Source organism: Erinaceus europaeus, chromosome 17 (assembly GCF_950295315.1).
Source record: "Erinaceus europaeus chromosome 17, mEriEur2.1, whole genome shotgun sequence".
Taxonomy (NCBI): Eukaryota; Metazoa; Chordata; class Mammalia; order Eulipotyphla; family Erinaceidae; genus Erinaceus; species Erinaceus europaeus.
The window spans coordinates 4298648-4325039 of record NC_080178.1 but is presented as its reverse complement, the minus strand read 5'-3'; the positions used below and the strand labels follow the sequence as shown (position 1 = coordinate 4325039).

At 53.0% G+C, this 26392-nt stretch overlaps 1 protein-coding gene across 2 annotated transcripts in view; it reads right to left on the bottom strand.

Annotated features, from left to right (window-relative positions):
* MAJIN (membrane anchored junction protein) overlaps window positions 1–23018 on the bottom strand; it is a 51426-nt gene extending 28408 nt beyond the window's left edge. The window contains exons 1-3 of one of the 2 annotated variants that reach the window (XM_060176161.1): window positions 22847–23018; window positions 21344–21448; window positions 17332–17812 (exon numbers count right to left, since the gene is read on the bottom strand). In XM_060176161.1, coding sequence (XP_060032144.1) covers window positions 17332–17812; window positions 21344–21448; window positions 22847–22894 — 634 coding nt within the window. In that variant the 5' untranslated portion in view covers window positions 22895–23018. The remainder of the gene's footprint in view (window positions 1–17331; window positions 17813–21343; window positions 21449–22846) is intronic. The other variant, XM_060176162.1, reaches the window with a different exon arrangement.
* Between the last annotated feature and the right edge of the window lie 3374 nt (window positions 23019–26392).

Sequence of the window (26392 nt, the reverse complement as noted above, 5' to 3'; positions counted from 1 at the left end):
AGGGGGATGGTGGCAGAGAGATGGCGGCCGAGAGAGATGGCGCCTGACAGAGATGGCGGCCGAGAGAGATGGCGGCCGAGAGAGATGGCGGCCGAGAGAGATGGCGCCTGAGAGAGATGGCGCCTGAGAGAGATGGCGCCTGAGAGAGATGGCGCCTGAGAGAGATGGCGGCCGAGAGAGATGGCGCCTGAGAGAGATGGCGGCCGAGAGAGATGGCGGCCGAGAGAGATGGCGGCCGAGAGAGATGGCGGCCGAGAGAGATGGCGGCCGAGAGAGATGGCGGCCGAGAGAGATGGCGCCTGAGAGAGATGGCGGCCGAGAGAGATGGCGCCTGAGAGAGATGGCGGCCGAGAGAGATGGCGGCCGAGAGAGATGGCGCCTGAGAGAGATGGCGGCCGAGAGAGATGGCGGCCGAGAGAGATGGCGCCTGAGAGAGATGGCGCCTGAGAGAGATGGCGCCTGAGAGAGATGGCGCCTGAGAGAGATGGCGGCCGAGAGAGATGGCGCCTGAGAGAGATGGCGGCCGAGAGAGATGGCGCCTGAGAGAGATGGCGGCCGAGAGAGATGGCGCCTGAGAGAGATGGCGGCCGAGAGAGATGGCGCCTGAGAGAGATGGCGGCCGAGAGAGATGGCGCCTGAGAGAGATGGCCTCCGAGAGCGATGGCCGCCGAGAGCGATGGCCGCCGAGAGCGATGGCTGCCGAGAGCGATGGCGGAGGCCCCGGCCGACCCGACGCGGCGGCAGGATGAGAGCCGCGCCCCGCGCCCCCTTCCCCCTCGCGCCCCGAGAGACCCGCGGCCGCTCAGCGGGGCCGGGCACCGGGTGGCCGAGGCGGCGGTGCGCTCCCGCTCCCGGGCGGAAACCTCCCCTCGGAAGCACCCTGCAAAGTAACGCGCGGCCTTGGCGGCTGTTACCTCGGGCCTCGGGGCCACCGGGAGGGCCCAGCCCGCCGCAGGGCCAGAAACAGCTTCGTCGGGAGCACCTGCTGGGAGCCGCTCGTGGACCTGAATGACGCCAGCCCGCGTGCCCGACCCGCCTTCTGCGCATGCCCGACTTTCTGCGCACGCGCATGCGTATCCGCCAGCCAGTCCGCACGTCGCACGCCGAGACCTGACTATTCTGCGCATGCGCGCCTCTGCCCATCTCTGCAACCCTGCCCCGCAGGCGCTGGAGTCTCGCGATGTCCAGGCCCGGAGCTTGCTGGCCCGCTCTCGCGCGAGCACTGGCGAGAGCGCTGCGGCCACCCCGCCGGCCCGCCACGTGTGTTGGTGGCTCGTGCTGCTCGCAGGACTGGGTCACACTGGGCACCGCGTGGACGCGGAGACATGCGGTGCTCGGGGTGCGGCAGGCGCTGTAAAGCGGGCTTTCGGGTTTAGTGAGACCAGGGAGCCCCGCCAGGCGCTTTCCCACCGCTCTGAGCCACCGAATGTCACAGGGAGCTGCTGCTACTCCTGCCTCTGGGTGACAGACTCGGATAAGCGGGCAGATGTTCCCCGCCCGCTGCCCAGCTCGCCCAAGCACCAGCTCACTGCCGGACGGGCCCTTTGAGCACAGAAACTGGAGGATAAATACCCCGTGGAGTCTGGGCGACTTTTCGAAATGTTGTTGTATGGAATCCCACACTAACACATCACTAGATAACTATAGACACAGCAACACCACACCCAAGCCCTGCATTAATTTGCTGGGGAAGGAAGATGTTCTCCTGGGCTCACCCCTGAGGCCCAAGCAGTGTGCCTGGGATGGATGGATGGATGGTGGGGCAGATGATGTCAGGAATGGCGAGTGCCCCCATCTAGCTAAGGCTCTGAGCTGGAGATGGAGAAGTGATGCGGATCACTGGGGCAGCAAGCCTAGGCTGTCAGCTTAAAGACTCCCGCAGGGGCCTCTAAGACTGATCAAAGAGCTTAAGCCAGGCAAAGGAGCCAAATTGCTATGTTGGGTTCTTCATATTTATGCTGTCTTCTGGCCAAGAACTGGCATTTTGTAGTCCCTGGGGTGCTGCTTTGCTGTTTGCTTAGGATAAGCTTTTGCTTCTGGGTGTGTCCATGCTGGGTTCAGTTGCTAAATTCTTTTTGCAGCACCTTGGCAGGTGTCAGCTCTTAAAATGGAGCTTTAGCGGCCCGGGAGGTGGCATAGTGGCCTCTCAAGCATGAGACACTGAGTTTGATGCCTGGCACTGCATACGCTAGTGTGATGTTATCATTCCCTTTCACCAATAAAACAGCTTTACAAACAACAATGGCAACAAAAATCCTGCTTCACATGTCCGAAGGGTGCACTTCTGGGAGGCTGAGTCTTTGAAACTCAAGGCAGTTCAGCACCTGTTCTAAAGTAGTAAACATTAAGGCTTGGGACGGCCAGGCAGGAAAAGAAAGAAGCTGGGGTGAGAGCTGGGAGGTGGCTTACCCATTATAGTACCCACTTTACCATGAGGACCTGGGTTCAAGTCCCCAGGCACCACATATAGGAGCACCAAGTATCAGGATGCTGCACGGATGGTGGAGCGGCACTGCAGTGTGTCTCCTCTGTCCAAAATTCTCAAGGAGCAAAAAACCAAAACCTCTTCTGGGAGGAGTGGAGTGCCACGTGCACCAGATCAGTGTGGCAGCGAGAGGTAGAGAAAGCCTCTTCCATCAGAGAGGAGTCGGGCTCTCCAGAGCAGTGCTGAAGGGAGGCCAGTAGGGAATATGACTTAGCAATGCCAATTTGCTTTCTGGGGGCAATGTCCCAATTAGAGAATGCTGGCAATTGGGGCCTGGGAAACAGCAGAATGTTTATGCAAAGAACTCTCATGCCTGAGGGTCCAAAATCTCAAATTCAACCCCTGGTGCCACCCTAAGCCAGAGTTGAGCAGAATTCTGATAAATAAAATAAAATAATTTTAAATGTGGGAAATTAAATGAAAAAAATAATACAGTATGTGGATTGGAGCAAACATGTGTGCAGGTGCAACTCTTAAAATTTTTTAAATTGGGGCTGGGGAGGTAGCAAAGAGACTTTTTTTTATCTTCAGAGTTATCACTGGGGGGCTCGGTGGGTGCCTGCACTTTGAATTCACTGCTCCTGGAGGCCATCTTTTCTCCATTGTTGCTGCTGTTGGATAGGACAGAGAGAAATTGAGAGAGGAGGGAAAGACAGCTAGAAGGAGAGAAAGACAGACACCTGCTTCACCACCTGTGAAGTGACCCCCTGCAGGTGAGGAGGTGGAGGTTTGAACTGGGATCCTTGCTGGGGTCCTTGCGCTTTGCGCTATGTGCACTTAACCTGGCGTGCGACCACCCAGCCCCCACAAAGAGCTGAAGCTCTGAGACCCTCTTCCTCTCTCAAGTTCTCTCTATCCTATCAAAGTAAGTAAATGGACTGCCTGGGCTAGGGAGACAGCTCAGTCAGTCAGAGCATCAGTTTGCATGTCTGAGACCCCCTACACTGTAAGTTCAAATCCGGCCACCACCTTATGCCAGAGCTTTTACTTCCTAGCCCCACTCCAGTAGGGGTCTCCATATGCTGATTGTCACAGGAGTCAAGCTTCTGGGGAGAGTGAAGAAGACAGCTCTGAGCCTGTGCTGTTGATATTTATTTATTTATTTATTTATTTATTTATTTATTTTGCCAGCTCTGGCTTGTGGTGGTACAAGGGATTGTACCTGAGACCTCATAGCCTCAGGCATACAAGTCTTTTGCAGAACTACTGCGTTGTCCCCTCATCCCTGCTGTTTCCTTCCGATCTGCCTCCCTCGCTGTGGATAGTGCAGCCCCTCTGAGTACCCCCACAGCCACTTAATCAACAGCTCCGCTTCCTGCAGCACCTGGGCTCCCCCTCCCCCGAGCCCACAGCCTCCCCATGGGCTTTGCAGGCTGATTACTCACTAGGCAACAGCCCTCCGCCCCCAGCTTGGAGGCTGGCAGACCAGAATGCAGCCTGGCACAGCTTTGGGGCACAGTGCTGACCGCTCACTGGGGTATGAGAAGGGGCTCCCAGCATGAAGAGTGCATGGGCTGGGTCCTTGTCTCTCCAGATGTTTTATGAGTTACGTGTCTGGGTTCGCATAAGGCTATGGTCCAGGTGCCCAGCTAGGTGTGAACCTCTTCTAGCTCAGGCAGGCGGTGGGGAGGTGGGGTGCTCAGGCTTTGACCTAGAGGCCTCTGTGCATTGTTGTATCAAAGAGATGCCAATGTTCCTAGTCACACACATGCCCTCTCCCCATCCCCAGCCCTTGGCAACCACGAATCTGTTCAACAGCCCTATAATTTTGTCATTTAGAGGATGATATGTGAGTAGACTCAGACAGCATGTGACCTTTGGAGAAGGACTTTGTTCTGGTTTTTTTGTTTTTAGTTTTTGCCATCAGGGTTATGGCTGGGGCTCACGGGGCCGCATGATGAACCCCCCACTTCTGGTGAGCATTCCTCCCCCCTTCCTCCCCTTCCATTTTATTTGATTCCTTTCTTTGTCTGAGAGAGAGAGACAGAAACAGAGAAAGACTTGCAGCACTGCTCTGTCACATGTGACTCTTCCCCCATGCAAGTGGGGACCAGGGGTTTGAACTCAGGTCTTTCCACACGGTAACATGTGCTCACCACCAAGTGCACCACTGCCTGGCTCTCATGGCGGCCGGTATCCTCCCTTCCTCTTTTCTTTCTTTCTTTCTTTGTTGTTATTTGTTTTTACCAGAGCACTGCTCAGCTCTGTCTTATGGCGATGTGGGGGATTGAACCTGAGACTTTAGAGCCTCAGGCATGAAAGTCCTTTTCATAACCACTATGCTGTCTCCCCCGTTAGAGAGTGGCTTTTTTTCACTCAGCAGAATGCCTTTAAGATTCATCTAAGTTCAGGACAGGAGATGGTGCAATGGTTAGGGTCTTGGACTCTCAAACATGAGGGCCCAGGTTCAGCACCTGGCACTCCATATGCCTGAGTGAAGCTCTGGTTCTCTCTCTCTCTCCTTCCCTCTTCTCATTAACAAATGATTTTTAACAAAGATGCACCCAAATTCTATGGTTATCTGCAATTTGTCACTGCTGAGTAGAATTTGTTGATAAGAATCATTCCTCTGCTTTCAGATTTCCTATTGAGCATCAAATATTTCTATTTTCCAGGAAAAGGAACATGTGCCAGGGAAGGGGGAAAGTTCCTTGCAGAGAGAATCAGTTCTTGCCTTCAAGGTTCTTTGAAGCATGTTGAATTTGAAGAATTTGAATGGGATTATAGGCTCAGAGAGCCATATATACATATATATATATATATATATATATATATATATATATATTCTGTGTCCTAAGAAAGAGAGGCAGGCAAGCAAACACAGAGGGTAAGATGAAGAGAGAGAAAAGCATGGCTCCACCATCCATGGAGTTGGCCCCACCCACATGGTGCTACTATTTGATGCTGGAAAAAGTTCAGAGCAGGGGTGGGTGGTGGCGCATCTGGTTAAGGCCACATGTTACAATGCTCAAGCACCCAGGTTTGAGCCCCTGGTCCCTACCTGCAGGGGGAAAGCTTTGTGACTGGTGAAGCAGTGCTGCAGGTCTCTCTCTCTCTCTCTCTCTTCCTATTTATTTATTTATTTATTTATCTTTTCTTTTCTTTTTTTTTTTTGCCTCCAGAGTTATTGCTGGGGTTCGGTGCCTGCACTATGATTCCACTCCTCCTGGAGGCCATTTTTCCTATTTTTTGTTGCCCTTGTTGCTACTCTTGTTGTTGTCATTATTATTATTGTTATCATTGCTGTTGCTGTTGGATAAGACAGAAATAAATAGAGAGTGGGGAGAGAAAGAGGGGAAAAGAAAGATAGACACCTGCATACCTGTTTCACAGCCCATGAAGCGACCCCTATTGAGGCTCCCGGGGGCTCGAATCGGGATCCTTATGCCTATCCTTGCGCTTCAAGCCATGTGCGCTTAACCCGCTGTGCTACCCCCTATTTATTTATTTATTTTATTTATTTATTTTTTTCTTCCCTCCAGGGTTATTGCTGGGCTCGGTGCCTGCACCATGAATCCACCGCTCCTGGAGGCCATTTCCCCCCTTTTTGTTGCCCTAGTTGTTGCAGCCTCGTTGCGGTTATTATTGCCATTGTTGACGTTGCTTTGTTGTTGGATAGGACAGAGAGAAATGGAGAGAGGAGGGGAAGACAGAGAGAGAGGGGGAGAGAAAGATAGACACCTACAGACCCACTTCACCGCCTGTGAAGCGACTCCCCTGCAGGTGGGGAGCCGGGGGCTCAAACCGGGATCCTTACGCCGGTCCCTGCGCTTTGTGCCACGTGCGCTTAACCCACTGCGCCACCGCCCGACCCCCTATTTATTTTTTTTTACTAGAACACTATTCAGCTTTGGTTTATGGTGGTGTGGGGGATTGAACCCGGGACTTTGAAGCCTCAAACATGAGAGTCTCTTTGCATAACCATTCTGCTATCCACCCCCTCCCTCCCTGTCATCCCCTTCACTCTCGATTTCTAGCTATCTCTATCTAATAAATAAGTAAAGATAATTAAAAAAGAAAGAAAGAAGAAGCTCAAAGAAAAAGTTCAGAGCCTCCCATGTGGAAGGCATTGTGTTCTACCCGAGTTGTCTCCCAACCCCTCCAGACGCCCTCAACTTGAGGCTACAGCCCTCCAGTGTCCGCCTCTAGTTTCTCATGGCCTTCTCTGCACCCCCTGCACCTTCCTGTGATTACTGGTCATTGGATTCCAGGCTCACCTGGATAATCATGGCTGATCTTGTGTTAAGATCCTTAACTCAGTGACATCTGCAAAGATACTCAGATATTCTCCCTCTCTCTCTCTCTCCTCCACCAGGGCTCTGCTTAGCTCTGGCTTATGGTGGTGCAGGGATTGAACCTGAGACATTGGAGCCTCAGGCATGAAAGCCTCTTTGTGTTTTTTTATTTTTTCATTTATTTTCCCTTTTTGTTGCCCTTGTTTTTTATTGTTGTTGAAGTTATTGTTGTTGTTGTTATTGATATCATCATTGTTGGATAGGACAGAGAGAAATGGAGAGAGGAGGGGAAGACAGAGAGAAGGAGAGAAAGACAGACACCTGCAGACCTGCTTCACCGCCTTGAATCACTTTCCCTGCAGGTGGGGAGCGGGGGCTCGAACCGGGGCCCTTCCACCAGTCCTTGTGCTTTGTGCCACGTGCACTTAACCTGCTGCGCTACCGCCGACTCCCTGAAAGTCTCTATGCATAACCATTATGCTATCTCCTCTCCCTCTCTTTCCCTCTCTCTCCTCTCTCTCTCTCTCTCTCTCTCTCTCTCTCTCTCTCGCTGTCTCTCTTTCTTCAAATAAGCTTCCACACAAAGGTTCTGTGTGGAGGCAGCTATTAGCCACCTTTCAATCCAGGACAGAGGCGACTGACAAAACAGAAGAAACAGCCGGCAGAGTGTAAATTGAGTTTAACATGGGTGCTCTGGTGAATGATTGTTTTTCAAAGCACAGGAGACATGGTCTGCGGCCTGCTGCTCCAGCCCTGACTGCATACACGTCACTTCAAAGGTCAACGAGGGGGCACGTCAGCCAGGCCCCTTTGAAGCTGTGAGTCTACGTTGGGAAGGGGGGGGCTTGCTGCAGCCCACAGAGCTCTGCCCACCGCTGAGGTGTTGTCTTCTGAGCCATGCCCCTTTCCAAAGAAAGCCTAGTGCTAGTGCTGGCAAAGAGAGGAGACAAGGGGGGAGCCTGAAAGCGCGGGTTCTCCCCCCACACGCCAGGCGGCCTCAAAGGTGGGTGTCATAGGCCTGGGAGATAGAGTGCACACTTTCCCCTCCTCAAGGCACTGGGTTCTGTTCCTGGGAGCACCATGGATGGTGGGGCAGTGGTATAGAGTCTCTGTCTGTGCCTCTGTTTCTCCTATCTGCCTCTCCCCACCACCCTGACTGGATCTCCCTTTCTCAAATTAAGGGAAGGCTGGGGAGATAGCATAGTAGTTATGCAAAAAGACTTTCATGCTTCAGGTACCAAAAGCTATAGGTTCAATCCCCAACACCATGATAAACCAGTGCTGAACAGTATGCTCTAGGAAAGAGAGAAAGAAAGAAAGAAAGAAAGAAAGAGTGGAGGGGAGATAGCATAATGGTTACAAGCTCTCATGCCTGAGGCTCCAAAGTCCCAGGTTCAATCCCCCACACCACCATAAGCCAGAGCTGAACAGTGCTCTGGTTAAAATAAAAAATGAAAGAAAGACTGGGAGTCGGGCTGTAGCGCAGCGGGTTAAGCGCAGGTGGCGCAAAGCACAAGGACCGGCATAAGGATCGCGGTTCAAACCCCGGCTCCCCACCTGCAGGGGAGTCGCTTCACAGGCGGTGAAGCAGGTCTGCAGGTGTCTATCTTTCTCTCCCCCTCTCTGTCTTCCCCTCCTCTCTCCATTTCTCTCTGTCCTATCCAACAACAACAACAATAATAATAACTACAACAATAAAACAACAAGGGCAACAAAAGGGAATAAATAAATAAAATAAATATAAAAAAAAATGAAAGAAAGAAAGAGGTGAGGGGAGGAGGAAGAAGAGGAGGAGGACGTGAGAAAGCTGGCCTAGGGAAGGTCATTCATCAGTTAGGTATCACACATATCCCAGAACAACATTATTTAAAAAAAAATGGCATAGGGTGAGGGTGAGGGTGCACCCAGTAGAGCATACACACTACTCGGTGTGAGAAGCAAAGTTCAAGTCCCTGGACCTCACCTGCAGGGGAGAAACGTTTTCAGTGGTGGAAGAGGTCTACCTATTCCAGGAGAGTCTCTCTCTCTCTCTCTCTCTCTCTCCCTCCCTCTCCTTCTCTCTCCGTCTCTCTCCCCTTCCTCTCTATTTCTCTCTATGTATGTCATAACAAAATAAAGAAAGGGGTGGGGTGGGAAATGACTGCCAGGGAGCAGTGGGATCATGTACAGGCCCCAGGCCCCAGCAATAACCCTGGAGACAAAAAAGGGAGAAATTGAAAACCAGAAATAATCTTGGACTGGATGGAGGTGCACTTGGTTGAGCGCGTGCTGCAATGTGCAAAGACCCAGGTTCAAGCCCTTGTCCCCACCTGCAGGGGGAACGCGTCAAAAGCAGTGAAACACATCTGCCGCTCCTCTCTCTCCCTCTCCCTCTCTCTCTCTCTCTCTCCCTCTCTCTCTCCCTCTCTCCCTCTCTCCCTCTCTCCCTCTCTCTCTCCCTCTCTCTCTCTCTCTTCCTCTCTATCTCCCACTTCCCTCTCAATTTCTTTCTGTCTCTATCCAATAAATAATAAATACATTTTAAAAAAAAACACTAAGGGGCCGGGGAGGCGTAACAGTTATGCACAATTACTTCCATGCCCGAGCTTCTGAGTTCACGGGAGCATCTCCCCTAACACCACCACATGCCAGAACTGAGCAGTGCTCTGGAGGGAAAGAAGAAGAAGGAGAAGGAGAAGAAGAGGGAGAAAGACAGATAAAAAGAAAGAAATGAAGGAAGGAAGGAACGAACGAATGAACGAAGGGAGGAGCCTGAAAGCTACCTCATGATACAGGGTCCATCCTTGCCATGAGCACAGTTCATGTTTGAGTACCGCCACCACATGGAAGTGGTACACAGCACCAGGGGCAGCTCTGCTATTATGGTGTCTCTCCCCCCGATCTCTGTATCTTTCTGTCTTTCCCTCTGAATGAAAAAAAAAGATAGAAGCAATGAAATCACGCACACATGAGACTCTGGTTCTGCAGGGGATAAAAGGCTGTCATGTTACATAACGATCCCACCTCTGCTTTGACTTCATTTTGTTCTGGGGCTGTGACAGGTGTCATTTGCTGGGGACCCAAACCAGACCCTTCTACATACTGACCACAGCCTCGCCCACTGAGCTATGGCCCCAGCCCGTGTCTGTGCCCATAAGTGGCCCTCCCTGGAGTGGGGCTGAATCAGCGCTCACTTCCACCAAACAGAATACAGCATGTGGACAAGACGCTGTTTCTGCTTCTTCTGCTAGCGTTTGCCCTTCTTCCATAGCCAGTCAACAGCGTCAGGTTGAGCCTGATGTAAAGTTTCGAGACCTCCTTTGAATCTGGAGAGGTGGCAGTCGTTGACTATGTGGGTCATAGTCTGTCTGTAGCCGCAGGGGAAGTTCGGGTCGTCTCTGGCTCCCCAGCGATGGAACATAGTGGCGCACCGGCCATGGCCTGTTCGATAGCGATTGAGGAGGGCCCAATCATAACGTGCTAGGTCAAAGCCGGGTTGACGCTTGCAGGGGTCTGTGATGAGGTGTTTGTTCTTTACCTCAGCTGACTGCCAGCTCTGTTTCCAAGAGTCTGGAACAGAGAAGTTCAGTGTAGGCATAGGGGACCAGACTGGGTGACGAGACGTCAAGCGTTGGACAGGGTGGGCGAAGATATCCGCGTATATTGGCAGGTCCGGTCGAGCGTAGACGTGGGAAATGAACTTAGATGACGCCGCATCCTGACGAATATCTGGCGGGGCAATGTTGCTAAGAACTGGCAGCCATGGAACCGGGGTGGAACGGATGGTTCCAGAAATGATCCTCATGGAGGAATATAATTTGGAATCGACCAAGTGGACATGGGGGCTACGGAACCATACTGGGGCACAGTATTCTGCAGTGGAATAGCATAATGCCAGAGATGATGATCGTAGTGTGGAAGCGCTCGTGCCCCATGAGGAGCTGGCCAGTCTTGCAATGATGTTATTCCTCGTGCCCACCTTTGCTGCAGTTTTTATGAGATGTTCGTGAAATGACAGAGTGCGATCGAGAGTAACGCCAAGATAGACTGGCTGGGCTTCATGCCGGATTCTCATATCGCCAAGCTGCACATTAAGCTCACGCAAGGCCGAGGCATGGTGTAGATGGAAAACAGATGATACCGTTTTTGCAGTGCTAGGGATTAGTCGCCATTTTTTACAGTCATCAGATATCAGAGACATGTCTTTCGTGAGTGTTTCCTCAAGGATGTCGAACTTGGATGCCTGAGTTGCACAGCAGATGTCATCGGCGTAGATGAACTTCCTTGAAGAAGTTTCTGGGAGGTCATTGATGTAAATATTAAATAGCGTAGGAGCCAGAACAGAGCCCTGGGGGAGGCCACTTGAGACAAGTCTCCATCTGCTAGACTTGTCACCCAGATGCACCCGGAATCTTCTGTTTTGGAGAAGAAACGATATAGTGTTGGCCACCCATGGAGGCAGGCATCTTGAGATCTTGACTAGGAGACCACGGTGCCAGACCGTGTCATAGGCTGCTGTGAGATCAACAAAGACAGCACCCGTCTTTAAATTCTTCTGGAATCCATTTTCAATGTAAGTTGAGAGGGCCAGGGCTTGTTCGCAGGTAGATACATCTTCCTGGGCGGAAACCAGCTTGGGCGGGTGATAGGAATTTCTCTGTAAGAGGAGAAATACGTGACAGAAGCAGCCTCTCAAGGAGTTTGTAACTCACGGAGAGGAGAGAAATTGGTCTCTAGCTGGCGGCCAGTGTTGGGTATTTCTTTGGTTTCAAAACCGCTATTACCTTCGCACGACGCCAAACTTTGGGCATAGACTCAGATTCCAAGATGTGGGACAGGAATGAAGCGAGCCACTTCTTTGCCGCGGGACCCAGGTTAAGAATGAGTTCTGGGGTGATGTTATCATAGCCAGCAGCTGTTCCCGGTTTAAGCCTCTTCAAAGCGTCTTCCAGTTCAGACAGTGTAAAGGGAGAGAGTTTTGGAGATGGACAAGATAACCGGAAGTGGGATGACCACTCATGGGAAATTTCTCTTTTCCAGACTGGGTCAATCTTAGCACATCCAACTTGAGTTAGGTGACTGGCCACTGAGTTTGGAGATACGGGAGGATGGGAGACGGGAGGGGGTTGGCTACCGGCACCCAGTCTGTGAAGAAGCTTCCAGGCCTTCCTACTTGAGTGGGTGAAGTTCAGACTTTCCGTGAGTTGTTGCCAACGGGCTTGGCGTGCTGCATCCAGGGAGGCAATGAGATGGTCAGCCACATCTGGGTCGCCCGACTCATCATACTGCTTTAGTAGTTGCTCGCATTCAGCATCAAAACAAGGCGTATAGTTAGCACGTCTCCCACGAGGAATGGCTTGGGAAGCTGCTTTGAAGATGGCTTGGCGGAAGCACCTGTAGGAATCTTCAGAGGGGATAGAGTTCATTGGAATTGCAGGAATAGATTTGTTGGTAAGATCACTGTTTCTGAAACTGGGCTACAGAAACACGGTGGCTTCCCATCACCCACTTTTCTTCCTCTCTGACTTGTTTGCTCTGAGGGGAGCCAGCTGCCATGCCCACCTGTCCCGTGGAGAGGGGCCATGGTTGGAGAACTAACGTCTCTACCCCCTACACCTCCAGTCTACAACAACCTGGGGTGCTCAGCTCCCATAACCCGCAACCTTGGGGTCAGCTTGGAAGTTGGCCCTCTGTGCACAGTTTTGGAAGTGTTTGGCAGTGGCCCTTGCCCGGCCTTCAGATGACAGCAGCCCTGCCACAGCAGCCCTGATGATGCCTGGAGGCCCTGTCCAGATTCCTCTGGGGGTGGGAGTGAACGAAGATGATAATACATGTGGTTTGAGCCCTAAGTTCTGGAGTAGTTAGTAGGGCAATGGGGGCCCTTGGAGAGAGATTCCAGGGCATCTGCTCGCTATGTTTACAGACTCCAGGATTCACAGATATTAGCTCCTGCCTCTTCCCGAGAGTCTGGGCATCTCCTCCCACTCCTTCGGGCTGTTCCTGTGTTTTGAAATAAACGTAGTAGCAACCCATAGTGACAGTCGCGTGTTCTATTTCCCTCTGTTGCATCTGCTGTAGGCATTTTCTGGCCTGGTTGAATATTCCTCGAAACAGCCTCTATTCTTAGAAGCTTCTCTGTTGTTCCTCAGACCAGCCTACCCACACTCACCCAGTCACCTCCTCTAGTGTGTAAGTGGATCTGAAGGTGGAATTTGGTCTTCGTAGTTATATCTGTCAGCAGGCCTCACCCCTGCACTTCAGGGCCCACAGGGGACACAGAAGGCAGGACCCCCAGGTTCAGTCCTCCTGATGTTGCACCAAGTCTGTGCCTGAACTTGGCGGTGTAGTTAAAGTTGAAGCCTGGGCCTCAGTTTCCCCTTCTGGATGCCGGGGGGGGGGGGGGAACTGTAGCCATGCCTACTTTCCAGAGGGATTATTGACATCTTTCCCAAGGGAAAGGCAGAGAGGAAACACCACAACACAGCTTCGCCACCCACGGAGCTCCCAGGTGGTGCCCGGGTTCACACCCAGGGCCTCTTGCAGAGTAAGGCTTGTGCTCTGCCAGCTGAGCTTCTCCTGCCCCGAGCCCCGAGCGTGGCAGAGCCCTGGCTCTCCTCCCCTGCACAGACAGATGTCATTTCTGAAACTGGGTTACAAAAAGAGCGTCTGTTTCTCTTTCCTTGCTCACTCCCTCACCCTCTGGCTCTTCAGGAAGCCAGATGCCATGTCCAGCCGTCCTGTGAAGAGGACTGGACCAAGCTGGGCCATACCAGCCCATTCCCTCCAGTCCAGACCCTCAAGACCAAGTACCCACTCTGGCTCCAGACTCTTCAGCCTGGCAGTCTCTCTCTCTCTCTCTCTCTCTCTCTCTCTCTCCCTCCCTCCCTCCCTTCCTCTCTACATGTGAAGAATTTTAAGGGGCCAGGCAGTGACTTACCCACTTAATCACACATAGTACTAAGCTCAGGGACCCAGTTTGAGCCCCCTGCTCCCCACTTGCAGGGAGGTCACTTCACAAGCAGCAAAGCAGGTCTCTCTCTGTCCCTCTCTGTCTTCCCCTCCTCTCTCAATTCCTCTCTGCCCTATCCAATAACATGAAAAAAGATGGCCACCAGGAGCAGTGGATTCATAGTGCTGGCACTGAGCCTCAGTGATAACTTTGTAGGAAAAAACAAAGAGAGAAAGAAAGAAAGAGAGAGAGAGAGAGAGAAAGAAAGAAAGATAGGTAGATAGATAGATAGATAGATAGATAGATTTAGCACTATCCCACACCTACTCTTGGTGATGGTGATTAAGTAGGACTTAACTGCTCTCAGGAACACACTTTCTGAATTAAAAGACTAAGTCTGTTGATGAGAATGGAGTTCAGCTTAAAGATCTGAACTTTTTGTCATTAATGACAATTTTGGGGGGTTAATGTTTTCCAGTAGTACAGTTGTTGGTACATGTGTGCCATTCTCAGTTTTCTGCAGAACACTCTCACCCCAGCCTAAGTTCCCCCTCACCATCACACACCAGGACCTAAAGCCCCCACCCCACACACACACCAGAGTCCTTTACTTTGGTGCAATTTACCAGATCCAGTCCAAGCTCCACTCTGTGTTTCCCTTTCTGTTCTTTATTTTATTGTCTTTATTTTTATTTGGATAGAGATAGCCAGAAATGGAGAGGGGATGGGACGATCGAGAGGGAAAGAGAGACACCCGCAGCCCTGCTTCACCACTTGTGAAGCTTTCCCTCTGCAGGTGGGGACCAGGGGCTCAAACCGGGGTCCTTGCGCACTGTAACATGTGCACTCAACCAGGTGCGCCACCACCCGGCCCCACCCTTTCTGTTCTTATTTCTCAACTTCTGAGATCCTTCTCTTATCTGACTTATCATCCTTCTCTTATCTGACTTATCTCACATAACGATTCCTTCAAGTTCCAAGATGAGATGAAGAAGGTGAAGTCATTTTTAATAGCTGAGTAGTATTCCACTGCATATATAGACCACAACTTACTCAGCCACTCATCAGTTGCTGGATACCTGGGTTGTTTCCAGGTCTTGGCTGTTACAAATTGTGCTGCTATGAACATAGGTCTACACACATCTTATTGGATGGGTGTGTTTTCTTCCACAGCCTGTCATCTTAACATCCCACCAGTCTGTTGTCCCCGGGCTGCTGCTGGCTCTGGCCCCAAGTCCTGCCACCATCACGCCCACTCCTGCTGTGTGACCCTGGACAAGCCCACCCCCTCTTGGGGCCCCTGTCACCTTGTGTGTCACACAAGGCAGGGGCAGTTAAGCTGTTCATGAGCGATTGCCCACATCCAAGTTCTAGATGTCTGTGCATTCTTCCAAAAGCTTTTTGATGGGGCCAGGGAGGTGGCTTGCTGGGAAATCGTGCAGATGAGGCCACATCCACCATGTTGTCCCCTCAGGGTATAGTCCATTCCCGAGAGAGCTGTAATTCTAATCCCGGAGTGCCTTGTTCCACCATGTTGTCCCCTCAGGGCATTGTCAGTTCCCACGAGAGTTGAAACAATATTCCTGGAGTGCCTTTCCCAACCAATCCTGTCCCGACTCACTTCCAGTTTTTGCTCTATAAAGCCCTCCTGTTTCCGCCTCTCTCTCTCTTGCCCACTTTTCACCTTGGTGACTGGACGCAGTGAAGGGTGCTGCACATAGTGGGAGGCAGCCATTTAGCTAGCTCCACGTGGCCTGAACTGCTGCGCTCTCACCCAACTCAGAGATGCCCGTGTGAATAAAGATTTGTGTTTCCTCTCTGCTCCGATCTTCTCTCTCTCCTCCGCCTCACAGCCCGACAGTGGCTCAGCAGTAGAGTGACCGCCTCAAATGCATGAGCTTCCTGGGTTCAAACCTCCCCCCACTCGGAGCTAGCAAGCAGGAATTCACAGATGTTGGAGTGGTGCTGTACTGTCTTGCTCCCTCTATCTCTTTATCTCTCATTCTTAAAACAGAAAAAGCACAGTTGGGTCAGGGAGATGGTTCAGTGGTTAAGGCCCCTGTGTTCAGGTGTGTGTGGGGGGAGGGTAGTTGATAGCATAATGGTATATACAAAGAAACTCTTATGCCTGCGGCTCCTGGTTCAATCCCTCACACCACCATAAACCAGACCTGAAAAAAATGTTCTGATAAAAAAAGGAGAAGAAAAAGCAGAAGGAGAAAAGAAAGAATGGAAGAAAAAAAAGAAAGGGACCAGGCGATGGCACACTGGGTAAAGTGTACACAGCACAAAGCTCCAGGATCCCAGTTCAAGCCCCCGGCTCCCCACCTGCAGGGGAGTCGCTTCCCAGGCAGTGAAGCAGTTCTGCAGGTGTCTATCTTTCTCTCTTCCCCCTCTGTCTTCCCTCCTCTCTCGATTTCTTTCTGTCCTATCCAACAATAATAGCAACAACAACGATAAACAACAAGGGCAACAAAAGGGAAAAAAATTGCCTCCAGGAGCAGTGGATTTGTAGTGCAGGTACTGAGCTCCGGTGATAAACCTGGAGGCAAAAAAAAAAAAAAGATTATAGCCTGGGGTTCCTGGTTTGATCCCTGGTACCTCATGTGCCAGAGTAATGCTCTGGCTTGGCTTCTGTCTCTCTGTCTCATATATATATTACAAAATTTGAAAAGCAAATCTTTAAAAATAATTTTAAAAAAATAAAGGCCCTTTGGCTTTAAACAACTGGCTAAGGAACAAGGATTGAAAACGCAGACATTTATTCCTCTTCATAGCTGCACTGAAGGTCAAGCCTCGACACTTGGAGATGTCAGGTCCAAGCCCACCTGTGCTAGAAACCTGGGTAAGAGCTGGAGCATCTCCTCTGGGGCCCTTAGTGTGTCTGCCTGCGGGGAGCAAGTGCCCCAAAGGCAGCTGAGCTCCCACCTGCTCCCTATTTCCTGCTCCCCTAGTGCCTGTCCTCAGGCCAGAGAGCCCAGGGTGCTGCTGGGAGGGCCTGAGGGTATGGGGGCTCTGGGTATCAGGGAAGTCACAGGTGTCACCGCTGCCACACCCAGCTCCTGTACCTGACCCTCCCTGATTGCCCACAAGCCTCCTCTTCCCATGCAAGTGAGCCAAGGGCCTAACCTGCCCGGGGGCGGGGGGGGGGGAGGCGGGGAGCTGCCACAGGGTCTGGGGCTCTTGACTTTGGGCAGGCACCCCAGCTGGAGAAATTCCACAAGATGGAGAGGGGGGCTGATCCGGGTGTCTCTACACCGAAGCCCCATCCTTGGGTACAACTCCCTGTCACTGAAAACCCTCCCAGAAGAAGAAGTGTCAGGCCCCTGCTGGGCCTTGCCAGGCCAGGCCAGGCAAGAACTGTCACCAGCACCTGGGCCATGTTTCCAGTCCTGAGAAAGGCTATGTGATGCTGGGCAGGTCACCTGGCTTCTCTGAGCTTCTGCTCCCTTGTCAGAAAAAGCAAGGGTCTCATCTAGACTTTGCAGGCAGGTGGGCTCACTCCCTCTCCCGGGTGGTGCCACAGAGGCTGCCCTGGTGCCAGGTGGGTCACAGGTGGACTTGGGCAGAGGAGAGCAGGGGGAAGGCCAGGAGGGGCTGGGCACTGGACTCTGTACCCAGCCAGTGGCAGTCTGTGGCTGAGCAGGCCGGCATGAGCGGCCTTCCCTGAGGACAGAGCCGACCCGGAGTGGCTGAGGGGCTGTGGGATGAGGACCCCAGCTTCTGCCCAAGGGGCTGCGGAGACGAGCTGGGCAGGGGCCCAGTGAGTGTTGGGGGCGGGCTCAGCAGGCTGCAGCTGGCGGGTGAGGATGGCTGGAGTGGGCGAGGATACAGCTGGGCAGAAGGTGCAGTGACTGCAGCAGGGTCTGGGGACGGTGGGGGCCCAGGGCTCAGGAGGAGGCCAGGGCAGCCTTGAGCGTCTGGAGGCAGCTGCTGAGCTGAGAGCCTAGGGGCTGGGGGCCCCTGGAAGGGGCCAGGTGGAGGCTGCAGACACTGCAGACCTGGTGGTGGTGTGGAGGCCAAGGCATCATAGGAGGAGGCACGGAGCCCAGGACATTGGCGATTGTGCAGCTGTAGGACGCGGCTCCACCATGCCAGTTCCTCCCGGTACTGCTCCACTACCTTCTGCAGCTCGTGGTTCTGCTTTTCCAGCCCCTCCAGTTCCTGGGGGACAGGGGAGGGAAAGGGGGGGCAAGTTAGTCAGCACTGGGATGCAGGGTCCTCAGCATCCCACCTCCTCTGAATGCCCAAAACTGGGTCCCTACTCTGCTCTCTGGCCACCCACCTCACATCCCCCAAAAGCCCATCCCACGCTCCCCCATAACTAACAGGGCTCAGACTGAAGCCGCACGGGGACCCCCAAACCCACCCTCAGCCGTCAGCTTTACAGCAAGGGAAATTTGCTTTACTGCCTTTTGAAACCCGCACTCTGAGTTTGGAGTCTCATCAACCCCCCTCAAGAGTCTTAACCAGTGCGGGTTAAGCGCATGTGGTGAGAAACGCAAGGACCGGCTTAAGGATCCGGGTTTGAGGCCCCTGGCTCCCCACCTCCAGGGGAGTCGCTTCACAGGTGGTGAAGCAGGTCTGCAGGTGTCTATCTTTCTTTCCCCCTCTCTGTCTTCCCCTCCTCTCTCCATTTCTCTCTGTCCTATCCAACAACGGCGACATCAATAACAACAGCAATAATAACTACAACAATAATTTTTTAACAGGGTAACAAAAGGGAAAAGAAATAAATATTAAAAAAAAAAAAAGTCTTAGCCAGGAGCTGGATTGCGGGAGGGAACGCAGTCAGGCATGGATTCAAGCACCCCCCCTTCCCACCTTCAGGACCAAGACTTTCCTAACTTCTTCGCAGAATGAGGCAAGTAAGGTTTCTGAGCTCCTGAAGTGGGGAGGGAGGGGTCCTGTGTTTCGAAAGCAGCTCAAACCACCCACCCTCCACCCCGAGACCGTAGCAGGCTGTCCCAGAACACCCATTTCGAGACCAGCCTGCTCTTAGCCCTCACAGCTAGCTCCCCGAATCTCATCAGCCTGGGGTTTCTTCCAGCTTCTTAACCAGTGCTCCTTCTACCCCCAAACTACCCCGTTCTCCAGAACCAGGGTAGTCCTGGGGTCACTGTCACCAAGGCACATAAGATCCTTCTAGGCTCCCCAGGCACCGCCCAGTCACACCTGCAGCTCCGTTCTTTCCCAGCTCCCCTACTTCTAGTCCCTCACTCTATTTCCTGCCTTCTCTGTCAGGGCAACACCCCACCCCAGCCCCTCCCTGACTCATACTGTTGTGATGACATATGAGGCTGCTCAGTGCCACCACCAGGCCTCCCCAGGCTGGCTGAGTGGCCCCAGAGGGACAGGGTTGGAGAGAGGGAAATGGCTCAGCTGGGAAGAGCGCAGGACTTTCGAGTCTGAGGCCTCTGTGTCCAGCCCCCAGAGTAGTGCTCTGGCTCCTCTATTCCTCATGTGAAACCCACTCTCTTGAAATAAACAAACATTTAATAAGTACGCCTCTAAAGCAATAAATAAATAAATAAAGGGACAGGACTGTCTGGTATGACCCTGGAGGGAGGAGATGACCCGGAAGTGATGTGCTGGGTTAGACAAAGGAAAAGCTCTTCGGGCTTCAACCTTCAGGAACTATTTTGCAAAGAGGTGAAGATCCTAAACCTCACAGCCCGGAGGCAGTATAGTTGATAAAGTGATGGATCCTTTTATTTCTCTCCAGGGTTATCACTTGGGCTCAGTGCCTACACTACAAATCCACTGCTCCTGGAGGCCATTGTCTCAATTTTATTGGCTAAGAGACAGAGAAATTAAGAGAGGAGGGGGAGTAGAGAGGGAGAGAGACACACACGTACACACATCTGCAGATCTGCTGCCCCACTTGTGAAGCATTCCCCCTGCAGGTGGGGAGCCGGGGGCCTCAAACTGGGATCCTTACACAGGTCCCTGTGCTTCATACTATGTGCACTTAACCTGGTGTGCCACCGCCAGCCCCCTTAAAGCAATGCGTTCTCAAGCATGAGGTCCCAGGTTCGATCCACAGCATCGCTTGTACTAGAGCAATGTGCTGATTCTCTCTCTCTCTCTCTCTCTCACACACACACACACACACACACACACACACACACACACACACAATTCATACAAAGAGCCTACAACTGAATCCAGAATGCAGAAGCACAGTAATGGGACAGACTCCGGCCCTTCCCTGGCTACTGCTGCTTCAGAGTAATGCCGGTCCCTAGTGAGCTTGTTTCAGGAGGAAAATCACAGAAGTTCTCCCCAGATTCAGGAAGCTGGGTGTGGGTGTGGGGGGACCCATCCTGCTGTCCTTAGACCCACCTTCCCAGCCCCACCTCTCTTTACAAATTTCCCTGAGAAGGGGGGGGGTGCTTAGAGCTCCTGCCTGCACTGTTGTGTCTTGGCACCAACACACAAGCCTGATGGGCAGTGCTGGCCTCCGTAGCAAAGCTTGAGTCCAACCCTGGGGCTGGAAAGATAGCATAATGGTTCTGCAAAGAGACTCTCATGCCTCAGACTCCAAGGTCCCAGCTTCAATCCCCAGCACCACCATCACCCAGAGCTGAGGAGTGCTCTGGTGGAAAAGAAAGAAAGAAATCCAATGTTTTCTCTGCCTCGCCACCTCCCAGGCTATGAAGCCCTCTGGCTCTCCTCTGCCTGATCTCTTCTGTGGACACCTGTCTAAAAACAAGACTCTCTGGCTATCACTTTTATTAATAGATGCATTGATTGATTGATTGATTGATTGATTGATTTTTATCTAGGGCCTCATGCCCATGAGATTCCATTGCTTCCAGGGAATGAATATATATATATATATATATATATATATATATATATATATATAATTTTTCATTTTAATTTCAGGTAGAGACAGACAGGGAGAGGAAGAATCCATCGCATGGCTCCAGCACCCCTGAGTCACTGGGGCTCAGACTTGGGTTCTTGCATGTGGTAAAGCATGCACTCTACCAGGTAAGCTCTCTCAGTCCTGCAACAAACTGATCCTGAAAAAGGACTGGGGGGAGGTGGCTCAGAGGGCTGCCACCCGAGGGCAAGGCAACAGTGCCTGAGGCCAGTGCTGTCTGTAGTTGGCGGGCAGACGGGGGAGGGCTGAGTGTGCAGGGGGAGGGCTGTGAGGTCATGGCCCTGAGCACTAAGGTAGGCATAGTTCTGCCAGGGGCAGGGTCCTGAGCCCCCTCTTACTCTTCCCCCCCCCCCCGAGAGAGCAACAGAAGAAGGGAGTTAGTTTCACGGTCAAGTTGGCATCACAGTCGAGAGGTGAGAGCAGGTGGGGCATCCTCCATGCAGCCTCCTGTGGTCTCCCGCTTTGCCCCCAGGCGACAGGTGGCCAGGACTACAAGGGCAGCACCTCTCCACCCAGAGTCAGACTTCATCACTGTTCCGCCAGAATCCTCACAGACAGAGACTGATCAGTCGCAGGCTGCTGCTGCTCTTGGCCTCCTTGGGGCCTCAAGAGCTGGGACCCAGGGCCAGGGCGCCACGGCCAGGGCCCTTCTCTCTGATGGCTGGGCTGGTGCTGCGTCTCCACAGCCTGCCTCCCTCCCAGATTGGGGCGCCCTGCACACCTCACTCCTCCTCCATCTCAAACTCTAGCCCACGGAGCGGTGGCGGCTGAGAAGGTGACGGGTGTGGGGAGGGGGTCCCCACCTGGTGCAGGGTGTCTGCCTTGTCCGTGTGTTTCTGCCGGCTGCGCTGGGCAGCTGCCCGGTTCTTCTGCTTCTTCCTCAGCTGCTTCTGATGCTCCGAGGGGCCCTGCAGGGTGGAAGATGGAGGGGCTCAGGGATCCCTGGCAGGGAGAATGTTGGGGGGGGGGGCTAAGAATCAGGGAAGAAGGGGGAGGCTGGGGAGTCCGGCAGTAGCATAGCATGTTAAGCGCAGGTGGCGCAAAGCGCAAGGACCGGCATAAGGATCCTGGTTCAAGCCCCCGGCTCCCCACCTGCAGGGGAGTCGCTTCACAAGTGGTGAAGCAGGTCTGCAGGTGTCTATCTCTCCCCCTCTCTGTCTTCCCCTCCTCTCTCCATTTCTCTCTGTCCTATCCAACAACCATGACAATAATAACTACAACAATAAAACAGCAAGGGCAACAAAAGGGAATAAATAAATATTTTTAAAAAATTAAAAGAAAATTACTTATTAAAAAAAAGAAGACGAAGAAGGGGAAGGCTGTGTCCCTAGCCTGGCCGATAGAAGCAAGTCTTTCCCAGAGACGCGTCCCCAAGGGCCCAGTTTTCCCGGAAGCTTCAGGTGGCCCCACCGCACGGAAGGTGCCCCTCCCTGGAACAGCAGCCTCACCCACGGGTCTGCTGGAAGCTTGGTTACAGAAGCCTGGGACAGACACCCAGGAAGGACCAACTCTGTACCCACTGCAGAGGGTGCTCTGGTCAGGTCACCCACACCTCTGCTACCTTCCTCCCCCCACCCCAGGGCCACGCCTCAGAAAAGTTGGCCACTCCTAATTGCAGTGCCAACCCAACAAGATGCCCCCACCTTCACCCCAGCTCTGAGCGTCCTCTGTGTGGACGGGCTGGTCCCAGGGCCCCCCCCCCCATACTACTTCATTCACTTAAATATTTACTGAACACCTACTATGTGCGGCCACTGGGTTAGGGGGACCTGGCAGGGAACAAGAGGAGTTCCTTCTGGAATGAATGAGGCCCTTTGGGGATATGTGGACCCAGCATGTCACAGCTGTCATCCTGCTCGTCCCCTGGTATCCAGGTCACTTGCCCTAAGGTCCTGAGAGTCAGGGAAGGAGGCCTCCAACCCTGGCCCCACCGTCACAGGTTAGGGGGTGCTGACTGGAGGCAGGTTCAATGTACCCCCAGCCTCCCATGCAGGTTCCAGCCCACAGCAAGTTGACTCAAGTGCTGATGGGAGGGGGGAGACAGGGGAGAGACCCCAACGGGGGTGGGGGGCTCTGATCCTAGGGAAGTCACAGGCAGAGAATGAGGGGTGTTTTCACCTTCAGTTAAGTTGGAAGCTCCTCACCCCAACCCCTGATTTTGCAGGGAAGGAAACTGAGGTCCGGGGGGGGGGGGGGGGTCTGAGGAGAGATCATGGTCACAAAGATCCCTGGGGCCAGAGCTGGGGTCAGGGCTGGAATTGTCCCCACTCTGCCTCAGGGACACCCCCTCCCCTTCACACACGTACCCCTACACTCACTGGCTCGGTCGGCAGCTCCTCCCCGCAGAGGTGCATGGCTGGGGAGCACCACACACAACCAGGGCAAGGCGCGCCTCTGCGGGTGACCTCCCGGAGCCCTCTGGGGCCCCTGAGGAAGTGCTGGCCCTTTAAATCCCCAGTGACCAGCCCGCCCCCCCCCCCTGCAAACCCAGGTTTCAGTTTCTCTGAAAGCCAGCCACTGCTCAGAATCCCTGGCTCCCAGCTGCTCACGTGGTCGGAGTTTCCTAACATGAACTGACCTTCCGGTCAGCCTTCCCGGAGGAGGAGGCCAGCCAGGCCAGGTGGCCAGAGGACAGACACAAAGCCAGGTGGGAAGGGTTCCTCACAGGAGTGAGGACTGGCTGCCTGCCAAGGTGTCAAATACTTGGGGAAGCCCTCTGGGTTCTGCAGAGATGCTCCCCCACCCGGCCACCCACACCTGAGCTGTGCAGCTTTGGGGAAGTGACCCACCCCACCCTCTCTGAACCTTCTCACTTCTGCGAGGGGGGGATACTAACATCGGCTCACAGACTGGATGGAGGAGCGGAGCAGGGGGATACAACCACACCCCCATGTCCGGGCATGCCTGCCATAAAATCAAGTCAAAGTGGGAGTCGGGCGGTAGCGCAGTGGTTAAGCACATGTGGCGCAAAGCACAAGGACCTAAGGATCCCGGTTCGAGCCCTGGCTCCCCACCTACAGGGGACTCGCTTCATAAGCGGTGAAGCAGGTCTGGAGGTGTCTGTCTTTCTCTCCCCCCCTCTGTCTTCCCCTCCTCTCCATTTCTCTCTGTCCTATCCAACAACAACAACAACAACAGTAATAATACAACAAGGGCAACAAAAAAGAATAAATAAATATTTTTTAAAAATCAAGTCGAACCAAATCAAGTCAGCGGTGGCTCCCAGAGTGGGAGAGCAGAGGAGTGAATGCGTGTGTTCCCACACAGCAGACCGCGCAGCAGGAGAGAGGGTCAGCTAGCAGCAGAGCTCCGGAACTGTGGGATTCAGATTCACAGTCTCACCTTTCTGTGCCTGTATGCAAACTGATAAAACGAGGAGGGGACCGGTGAAAGAGCTCACGTGGGTAGTACGTTGATTCAACCCAGATTCAAGCCTGGCCCCCACAGCACTGAAGAAAGCTGTGGTCTCTCTCTCTCTCTCTTTCTCTCTCTCTCTGAAAAAGGTATCCTAGAGTGTAAAGCCTCTGTAATGAACAGAAAACAATGAGCATGGGAATCATTTTGTTCTGTGCTGAAAGACTGCGCCCTGGCTAGACTGCCTGATCGGCCACGCGCACACCTTACGTTAGAGCCCTGGCACCGCATGGAAGGACCATGCATGACACCAAGGGAAGCTCTGCTGACCTTCTTTCCTTCCCCACTCCCACTCTCTCTCTCCATCAGGGCACCACTCAGCTCTGCTTTATGGTGGCTCTGGGGGTTGAACCTAAAATCTTGAAGCCTGAGACCTTGATCCTTCATTTGAGTCTCTAATTCTCTCTATTTGAAAAAAAAAAAATCAGCCTGGAATGGTCAAAGTTCCAGTCACAATAAAAATGAAAGGTTGAGGACTGGGGGAGATAGCATAATGGTTATGCAAAAAGCCTTTCACACCTGAGTACCAAAGGTCCCAAGTTCAATCCTCAGCACCACCATAAGCCAGAGCTAAGAGTGCTCTGGTAAAAAAATAAATTAGTAAGTAAATAAAATGAGTGATCTATTTATTTAGTAACACATGAAAAGAAAGAGAGAACTAACCAGAGTGTCACTAGCATACGCAGTGCTGGGGAATCAAACTCAGGACCTCCTGCCTGCAAACTGGGCACTCTGCCCACTGTGCCACCTCCTGGGTCATTACGAAGTCATTCTAAACATGGAAAAGATCTGTGCAGGCACCAAGCACCAGCAGCAACACTAGTAGCAAAAAATATAAATATTCATGCCTGAGGCTCCAAAGTCCCAGGTTCAATCCCCGTACCACCAAAGGCCAGAGCTGAGCAGTGACCTGGTAAAAAATATATATGTATGTATATGGCTGACCAATAGCTGGCTTGAACAGTGCAACTTTACAACATGCACAACCCAGGTGGAGTTCGGCTCCCAGCACATTGAGGGAAGCTTGGGTGCTGTGGTGTCTTTCTACCTCTGTCTCTGTCAACCTGCAAAAGTCAGTCAGGAGTAGAGAAGTCACAGAGATAGCCGAGAGAGAGAAGGAGGGGGCAGGAGAGGGAGAGCATGAGAGTCTTCGGGTTGTACAGTTCTGGGATCCAGCAGGACTCCACCCCTGACCCCGAGACCTGTGGGGTGTGGGAAAACGCCGCCTGCACTCTGACATAAGTGCCGTGAGCAGCCTGGGGAAGGGCTCAGTGGATAAAGCACTGGACTCTGAAGCATGAGGTCCTGATTTTGATCCCCAGCATTGCTGTGCCAGAGCGATGCTCTGCTTTTCTCTCTCTCTCTCTCTCTCTCTCTCTTCCTTTCTCTTTCATGAATAAATAAATAAAAAGAGCGAGAGAGGAAGAGGGAGCATGTGCAGGCAGGCCAGGGTGGGTGGAACTGGGCTTGGCCACTGGGCCTGGGGGCAGAACTGACGCAGGGTGACCTATACATGAGGCTGTCCCCCATTTCACTGAATTATTTTCGTTTCCCAGAAACTGAGAGGACTGGGCTCCTGCCTGAGGCCCCCAGGGGCTCATTAGGCAGGCTTGAGAGCACAGGGAGCTGCAGGTGCGTGATGTAACCAGGAACACCATGCGCTGGGGCCGGGGGGTCAGACCCAGTGTCCCCACCCAGCCCCAGACCCCCACTCACTCTAGAGTCCAATTCTAGGAGGGGTGGGGGGAGTATGCCGCAACTCCAAGGGCCACAGACGTGGGGGGAGGTGGGCTGACAGCAGCTGGCTGTCCTGCTGCCCTGGGGCATGGCGGGAGGTAATGTTTAATCCAGGTGGGCGCGTCGGGGGCCAGCCCATCCCACTTGTCACCTAGAAAGGGAGGCGCCCAACGGCCAGCCATCTGTGGAGGTGGGTCCTCTTCTCTCCCTCCAGCACTGGGCTCCATCCCAACCAGCAGGAGGAGGGGCTGGTCGGTCAGTCCCTGCCCAGGGCAGTCTGTCCCAGGTCTGTTCTGGTCTGTTCTGTTCATCTCAAACCTACAGCCTGCCCTGCAGGTGAAGCCTGGGAAGTCCCACTCATTCTCAAGTCATCCTGCGGGCTGCCACAGGACAGGTTCTCCTTGGCATGAGAGAGAGCATGGTGGCAGCACACTGGACTGGATTATGAGAGGACCCAGGTTCAATCCCCAGCACCACCCATAGTCAAAGGAGAAAAAAAACAAAACTGAAAAAGTCAATGAGGAGCCGGGTGGTGACTCACCTGGCTGAGCGCACATGTTACAGTGTGTAAGGACCCAGGGTCAAGCCCCCGGTCCCCACCTGCAGGTGGAAAGCTTTGTGAGTGGTGAAGCAGCGCTGCAGGCGTCTCTCTGTCTCTCTCCCTATCTCCCCCTTCCCTCTTGATTTCTGGCTGTCTCTAT